The sequence below is a fragment of the Dipodomys merriami genome, unplaced genomic scaffold (assembly GCF_024711535.1).
Source record: "Dipodomys merriami isolate MVZ:Mamm:240054 unplaced genomic scaffold, mDipMer1.0.p SCAF_2, whole genome shotgun sequence".
Lineage (NCBI taxonomy): Eukaryota > Metazoa > Chordata > Mammalia > Rodentia > Heteromyidae > Dipodomys > Dipodomys merriami.
In genome coordinates, this window is record NW_027203381.1 from 112,278,593 (window position 1) to 112,287,318 (window position 8,726).

Genomic DNA, 8,726 nt, shown 5'->3' on the forward strand with positions numbered 1-8,726 from the left:
CCATGCTAAGATATTAATTCAGCTATTTTATATGATTTTTTTTACAAATACTTTATCACTGAATTGACATCTTTTGGGGACATTGAGTGTTGCTCTGAACATGGAAACCTCAAAATCAAATATGATGGCAGCATGAGATTTTCTCATTGGAAACATGAGGGTGTACTCTGCTTGCTCAGTCGAGGGAGGCCATGTGCAATTTCCTAAAGAAATAGATTTTCTTTCTTTCTTTTTTGCCAGTCCTGGGGCTTGAACTCAGGGCCTGGGCACTGACCCTGAGCTTCCTTTGTTCAAGGCTAGTGCTCTACCTCTTGAGCCACAGTGCCACTTCTGGCTTTTTCTGTTTGTGGTACTGAGGAAGCGAACCCAGGGCTTCATGCATGCCAGGCAAACACTCTACCACCTTTCCAGCCAGGAAATCGATTTTTCTATGAAAGGTACTCTAAGAACCTGGAGTCCCCAGGGCCAATCACAGCTCAAACTCTGACAACCAACAAAGAACACTGAGAGCATATTGCATGCAAGAGTGAACAAATTTATTGTGTCAAGCCTTGCTCAACTTCACACTTTGTAAGGAGAATCCACATACATATGAAGGAATTGCGGGTTTCACAAGGACAGATATTTGGCTCCATTATTCACTATTGTGACCGTGTGAAAGGGTTCGTCTGTCAGCCAGCACTAGGTTCCAGAGAAATGGCGCGGAGAAGGGTGAACTAACATTGCAGAGGCATCGGACATCAGCAGCTCTGAGCCAAGAACCATGGAGAGATTTCCCTGGAAAGGTAGGTAGGTAGTACGGGCCTTCAGCAAGCCGATCTCCGGGAACCAGATCCACAGAGTGGTCTGTAACAAGCAGCGTGACATCTCGTTGGAGCCAGGGATGTGGGGCAGCCGAATCCAGATTTACAGCCAATGGAAGGAAAGCCACGGATTCTGCAACTCAGGGGTCTGCAGCCACCAGATTCATAGCCGCTTCTTGACCTGGAGCCCAAGGAGCAGAAACGTTTGGATCCACAGCTCAGGATCTGACAGCTCCTGGACCCAGCGTAAGTGGAGAGGCAGGGACTGCAGAGCGTGGAGGCCTTCAGGTAGTGGGCAGGCCTAGCACCTGGGCTGGACACCACGTGGGATGTCCGACCTGTACTTGGCTGGAAGGAGGACCCTTTGCAGCCACTTCGGAGAGAGCATCCCGGCGGGGAGGCCCTGGGAGAGCAGAAGCGAGTGCTGTGGACCAGGTTCCTGGAGAAAGAATTGCTGCAGGAGATGCCCGGGTAGCGCACACAACCCCCAAAGGACTGGGAGGAGAGGTTTCTACAACATCTGTAGGACATCTTGAGAGAAAGAGAGATCAGCTGAGCCGGACAGAGAAGTTGCTCTGACTTTCCATGCCCAGCTCTGGACTGCACGTTATATATAGTCCTATACCTGGGTGTGGCCCAGTTCCAGGTGCGCCATTCTCCTCCCTCACTTTTTATAGGAGAAGGTTTCTCTAGACCACTGTTCAAGTATGATTTACCTTTCGTTCATATACTTAATTGCACTTTAAGGACTTTTAGCAGGAAGACATTCATAGTACCCTACACACACCCTGAGAATTTCCTGACCTTGCTGTTATATTCACGGCTCTGAATAACTTCTCTTTGTTATCCACATATAAATGGAGTACTTTCCCTACCAGCACAGAATTGCATCAACTCTTTCTCTCCTCCTAATAAGCTGCCAAAAGCTTTAGTGGTTACTACTCAGAGTATGCATTTTTCTTCCTAAACACATCATAAGGCATTTTTTCAAATGCTAACTACCTTCAGTAGTGTCAGCAATCTTTCATTTAAACATTTTTTCTCACTATCTTGATCTCAAGATTAGAATGAGGAAATACATCCCGTCCTGTGGTGTTGCTATCAATGAACTTCATTATAAATGAGTTCCGTTAGGCTATTTTATTAGAGAACAGTCAATATCATCTCAGTGTTGGTTATTCAGGTTCTTGTCTCTGACTTGGGCCTAAACAACATGCGCTGCTTCAAATATGTAAAGAGGTGATAAATCCTATCACCTTTTAGGAAAGCTTTCATAGAATTTTTAAATATATTTTTCCTGATGCTTCAGTTTTAAGCTTATGCTTAAAACACAGACACAGATACATGCACACAAACGTACATGCACACAAACGTGTATATATATATATATATATATATATATATACATATATACACACACACACATATATATACTTTATTGATTTTAATTTTATTTTTTGATAGAAGGATAGATTCTTAACTGAACTTATTAGTGTGTGTATCCAAATAGGAGTGCAGTGTAAATGTTTTCTGAAAACAGCTGACTTGAATATTAGAGCAATGTTGGCATTTAGTCAACCCACACATAGAAGAAAACATTTGGGTCAAAGAAATCCAATGACCTCCCTCTTGTATTTCACCAGGATCGAAGATGAAGGCTGTAGTCAGTGTTTCCCTACACAGAGTCCAACATCAAATTCTCCGCCAAGTTAAATGCAAATTCAACATTTAATTTGTTCTAGAAAAGAACCTATTGAGTGTATTTAAACTAAGATATAAAGTCTAATAAGCCTTTATTTACTTCTCCTAATAATATTTACATTGAATCAGGGACAGCAGGGGAATTCCATCCATCACTGTTCTATATACATTTCAAGCAGAGGGTGTTTCCTACTCACAACAGAGAAGAGGGCCTGGATAATTCGTACTGAGATTAATGCAGGACAAATGTTTCTTATCTGCTTTGCACCCATTCGTCCTCAATGGGATCTGACACTTGATTTGATTTATCTGAGAGAAATGACATTCAAAATTGTCACTGGAGAAAAAAAAAAAGAGCCCCTTAAAAACTACCTTAGAACTCACTCGCTTTCTTCCCAAGCCTGCATGGTGTTTCCAAGCTCTTAGTTTCTTTGTTTTATGATTATCTCTCCCATGCAGGATCCAAATTGTGGCATGCATCACTTGAAGTGCCCTTGTGCAATACTTAAACCATCACTCTGATTCACAGAGGCAGAGTAAGCGATGCTTCAGGAATGAACACCTATTAAACTTCCTAAAGAAATGTGTGCCATCCCCAGTATGCCCACCCGCCTTCTCATGCCAGTCCTGAACTCACTTAGCATGGGAAATATTTCTCTCTTCCTATTAAAAGTTGATACTGAAAAATAAATAAATAAAAAAGCAGACTTACTGATAGCTGAAAGTTCTATTTTGTCAGGCAGATATATGAGGAAATAAACATTAAAATTACTTGCATATAAGTCAATTCAATTAACATTCCTCCACCCATTCCTAATTATGTTAATAGTTTTCATTAAAGTTATTTGTGTACTTGGCATAGATGCTAATGAACAACTCATAAAAGCTAATATCTTTGTCCCTCTGAATGCAAGGAAAAGCAAAACCAAAGTAGAAAATCTTTAGACGTAGTTAAGAAGCAGATGATGGAGCTGGTACATTACTCTGTGTGTCCTGTCTGCCATTGAAATACTCAGAGATGTTTTTTTCTTCACTGACCAGATATGTCAAAGGACAAATACAGTACTGAAAAGCTTCTTTCCTTACATCATTCCTTCATTTGTTCACTCCTCCTTTCCTTCCTTCCTCCCTCCCTCCCTCCTTCCTTTTCTTCTTCCCTTCCTTTCTTCCTTCCTTCCATTTTTATTCTTATTTTCTTTTTTCTCAGAAATCAGTGCCAAAACTACATAGACATATCAATAAGTATTAAGCAGCCACAAGTTGTTTATGCTCTGAATTGTTTTAAAATACTTGTTTTTTTCCCAGTGAACCTATCAAAGTATATCAAGACAATGTCTTATTGCAGTAGTTTCAGAGATTTACAAAACCACCCCAAATGAAGAAGCTATTTGCAATAGCAAAAGTGTTCAGTCTCCATGCTGCTTCGCTTAGTAGTTCTTGCATGTCTCTTTTCCTCTTCTTTGGAACTCTAGCGAAGCCTTTTCTTGCCTAATCCATAGGCGTTCTTCTCATGGCTGTGGCTCTTTCTCAGATTTGGATTTCTGAATGTTCAGAAATGTTTTACTCGGAGGGCAGGGTCACCCTGATGAACCCCAATGCTGAGGGTGTGCTGGAGGACCCAGGGTGAGAAAGGGACTTGGAGAGTCACTGAGCTTCTTCATTCTTGGCCTCTTCTTCAGACACCATGAAAGCCTGACCTTATCTGTGGCTTACATTCTCTCAGCACCCTCGCTCTTAGCTTTTCTGCTTCCAGTGGACCACTTCCTATCACCCATCATTGTGTTATGCAGTCAGCATGGCTGTGTCTTAACAGCTCTGCTTATTGCCCTCTGCTGTCCTTATTCCAAGAACTTCAGTTTTGCGTGTGTCCAAATCACTGGAAAACATGGTCAGATCTTGGTAGACTTTCAGGAAATATTTATACAGCTTTACACAGTTTATTTTCTTATTATTGTTTTAGCTTACAACAAGGCTATTTATTGCATGTATAACTTTCTTTTAATTTCATAAACACCTGCAAAATACATCCCTGTTGATGCTTCTTTGTTTAAATAGTGATATATTTGTCATCGTTGTACAGTGTTTTGAAGTATAAAAAGGAACTCATAATGTTTTTATTACAAATATTAGCCTATATGATCTCTGTAATATTCCTACATGATCCACACTGTGTTTTTCCCCTATTTTATAGGTGAGGAAGCTGAGCCACAACAGGTTGAGTGACTTTCCAAAGTTCACCCATGTACTTACTAGCAGATGTGATTTGAACTCAAAGACACCATTGCAAATTTTTGTGATGAACTGTTTTACTGTAAAGCAGCGATCTATGTTCCTCCTGGTTATTCTACCATAGGTCTACTATAAGAAAAGTCTATAATTTATGTATTTATCACTCTACTGCTTTTGACTTTTAAGAATCATAAACCATGTCCCAAGGAGCGTACGGTTGCTTTGTCCCTCCTGCTTCCCAATGATATGCTCTGTGGAGATAGGTTGCCCTCTCTTTGCAATGTCCATTGTGTCAATTACTGGTGGAATTTTTTTTTCTTCTAAAGATCTGCCATACATTCTTCCATAAACTCATGTGCTCCTTACATTTATTTCTAGTTATTTGTGCATGTGTTGTGTCTTGGTCTGTCATATACAAACTTCTGCAGTGAGCCATCTTAGTTATTTTAGTCAGCTTCAGTACTGATATAATTTTCGCATACTGACATCTACCTTCTTATGTGTACCATTTAATGTTTTGTCTTTTGAAATTGAATATTTTCATTATGAACTGGAATCATGTTCCTTTGTGACAAATATCTTATATATGAATTCATGACCCTTTTGTGCAAAGGAAATTCACGCAGCTTGGTTTGTTACTTTGCTTCAAAACATACAATCTTTTTGAGACTCCACTCTCTAATGTGTTTCAGCCGTTCATTCTCCCAATTGGTAGATCATTATGCTTACATTATATAATTTGGTTGTATAGTCACCATAAGCTATTCAGATGATCTCTAGTTCTGGATTTTTACAGATAAAATCGCCATAGATGTCACTGTGTTGGAAGGTTTTCTATTCTGTTAGGTAAATTGGAGTGAAATTGCTGGCTCACATGACCTCTGCATAGTTGACACCATATGAAAGTGGCAAACCCTTTCCCACAGTGCCCCTAACATTTTGCATTCCCAATAGCACTGTTTGACATTCCAGTTGTCCCACCATCAACAGCACTGTCTACACCGCTATATAATTATTATAACCAGACTAATTGTTCTATCTATTCCAAGTTGGTGGGCAAGTTTCTCCTTTACTCTCTGCTTAGCTCTTGACTGGTTTTTGATTAGAATTCTTCTCTGCCATTAGGTTAAAATGTAACTAATGTAATATAATAAAACATAAATGGTAATATGATATAATATATTGATATGATAGATAACTATAATATGTCTCCTAAATCACCTAGCATGGATGTCTATGATATTTTCTTCCATCTGTAGCTCTTCAAAGACTATGAAATCTTTGAAAAAATAAATGTAGTCTCAATTTATCCTCAAATCTCTGAGTATACCATACAATGCAGAATTAGAGTCAGGCCTCTTTTCTTTATTAGGATATCTAACCAACCTAGTGCCATTTATTGAAAAGACTACTCCTTCCCACTGAATCACCATGACACATTTGTTAAAAGTCAATTAAGCATATTTACATAGGTGTATTTTCAGAGTCACGCTCCCAAACCATTGATGTATATGTCTATCCTTATGCCAGTACTACAGGTTCTTAATTACTAAAGCTTTGTAGTAAGCCTTAAATCAGTCTGCGAAACTTCAAACATTTTATTTTATTTTCAGAATTGTTAATCAATTCTAGTTCCTTGGTACTTCTATATAAACTGTAGGGAGTGTTGGCAATTTCCAATTATAAAACTATTTTGATTGGATTTGAGGTTGGAATTACCTAAAGTCTACAGTGAATTGAGGCATAATTTCTATATTAAGATTAGTCCATTTTCCAACCTATGGCCCTGCTCTACTTCATGCTTAAGTATTCTTTAGTCCCCTATTCATTGTAATGGATATTTGTAAGTTATTGTATATTTGGTATCATTTCATCTGCACATGGTAGAAGGAAGTATTCTTCTAATGTATTATGAAAAGATATCTTCCTCTAAAATACATATGAACTTTAAAAAAATTTTATTTTATTGTCAAGGTAACATACAGGGCGGTTACAGTTACATACATAAAGTAATGAGGACATTTCTTGTCAAACATTGTTACCCTCTCCCTCATATTTCTCCTACTTTCCCTACTCCCCCCCCCTCCCACCAGGTTGTAAAGTTCACTTCCAACATATTGTCTTGTGAGTACTGCTGTTACATTGGTTCAGCCTTGGTCTTTTGTCTCACCATTTTGTTGTTCCCATTCCCTTCCCAATTCAGATAAATGTGTATAAAAGACACAGGTACTAAAATCAAATACAGTGACAACAGGGGATAAGCCAAAGGAAAAAAGTGAAAGAAAAAAAGGTAACTTCACACAGTACATTAAAAACAACAACAACAAAGTAAAACCTTGTTTCCATATCTTGGAATTCATTTCACTTAGAATCATCTTACATGGTCATATGTACATATGTACTTTCTGAGTGTCAGTATACTAAGTCAAATGTCCAAGAATAGCAAAAGTAAAAGCAGATATTCATGCCTTGCTTTCATCCTTCTGAGGAAGTCTCTCTTACAACTCATTTTAAGCATTTGATCACATTACATTTTATTTTTCAAAATGACTTATTATAGATTTATTGAGGTGATTGTATAGTTATTTTTTTTAATCTTGCACTGGGGAATATAGTGACTCATTTTGAATGTCAAACCAACTTGGCCCTCTTAGGGAAAAACTACTTGGTGATAAGGTAGTATATTTTGAGCACATGTTGCTTTAGATTTCTGTGTTTTTTTTCTGAAGAATTTATGACTATGTTTATAATGGGTATTGGTCTGGAACCTTGTTTAACATGGACATTATTGTCCATGGGAAGTTTTCATACTTCTTTTCCCAAAAGTTTTTCTGGAGAATAGATTTTTCTTCTCAAATATTTTAAATAATATGCTGGTGTGTGCAACTTGGCTTAGGATATTCTTCATTAAAAGGTTTATAACTGTCAGCTTAATTTTTGCCTTTTATAGGTTTAAGACCACTCAGGCCTGTAAAGATGAGTGAGTTTGAGCCTACTGAGGAACTCCCTCATTAGAACGGTGATATCCCTGTAAGTGACCTTATAGTTCAGTAGTAGCATGTCAATCTGCTGTGTCTGCAGATGTGGCACAAGCGTGGCAGCATGTTTGTCAAGCACAGGATGAAGATAAACCGTCACTTGGTAGACCAACTCCAGAAAGCAGGGCAGGTTCAGATGTTTTGGTTACTGCCTACACTGAATCCAAGAGACAGAAACTAACACCTTCACAAACCCCAGACTTCAACCATAACAAAAATGTTCTCAATTCCCTTAAAGAGGGGACACTTTACTTGTTTAAACATTCTTAAATCTCCCTCTTCCTGTGATTCAACTGAGTTTGAGTTGAACGTGAAAATTCACCCCCAAATAATGACTTTGCAGTGATGCTTTTCTAAGCTCTCCTCTGGCCAAATTCCCATGGCTTGAATATACTCATTAATTCCACATTTTCTCAGAATTGATCCTAACAAGAACTTCATTTTATATATATCATTACCATTTATGCTTTCCAGATGTAGAAGAAGAGATGAGCAACATTTACTAATATATCTGAGGCTCTCTCCCATGAGTGATAGAATTAAGATTCAAGTTCAAGTTTGCCTTACTCACAATTCCCTCTTTTCACTCATCCCTTCACTCACTCATTTACAATTTGTCATCATACATAGTTGTCGTTTTTGTTGGCAGTGGTAGTTGTGAGGCTTGAACTCAGAGCCTGGACACTGAGTTTCTTTGTGTTCAAGGCAAGCGCTCTACCACTTGAGCCACTGCACCACTTCCAGTTTTTGGGTGGTTAATTGGAGATAAGAGTTTCATGTGAGCTTTTCTGCCTGGGATTAGTTTGAGCCATGATCCTCAGATCTCAGCCTCCTGAGTAGCTAGGATTAGAGGTGTGAGCCACTGATGCCTGTCTACGTAGTTGTCTTTTATCTAGGAGAAATGTTAATAAATTTTGAACAGATGGGTTGATGGAAAGTTATATAAATGTGTGAA

The 8,726-nt window shown here is 38.5% G+C and overlaps 1 protein-coding gene across 1 annotated transcript; it reads right to left on the reverse strand.

The window, feature by feature from the left end:
• Positions 1–806: 806 nt before the first annotated feature.
• Positions 807–1,334, reverse strand: LOC138831885 (keratin-associated protein 13-1-like). The gene has a single exon (XM_070028892.1). The coding sequence runs from the start codon at positions 1,332–1,334 to the stop codon at positions 807–809; it is 528 nt and encodes a 175-aa protein (XP_069884993.1).
• Between the last annotated feature and the right edge of the window lie 7,392 nt (positions 1,335–8,726).

What these genes read in the sequence shown, in the direction of transcription:
- LOC138831885 (XM_070028892.1), bottom strand. Translation starts at nt 1,334, where the DNA reads ATGTCCTACAGATGTTGTAGAAACCTCTCCTCCCAGTCCTTTGGGGGT.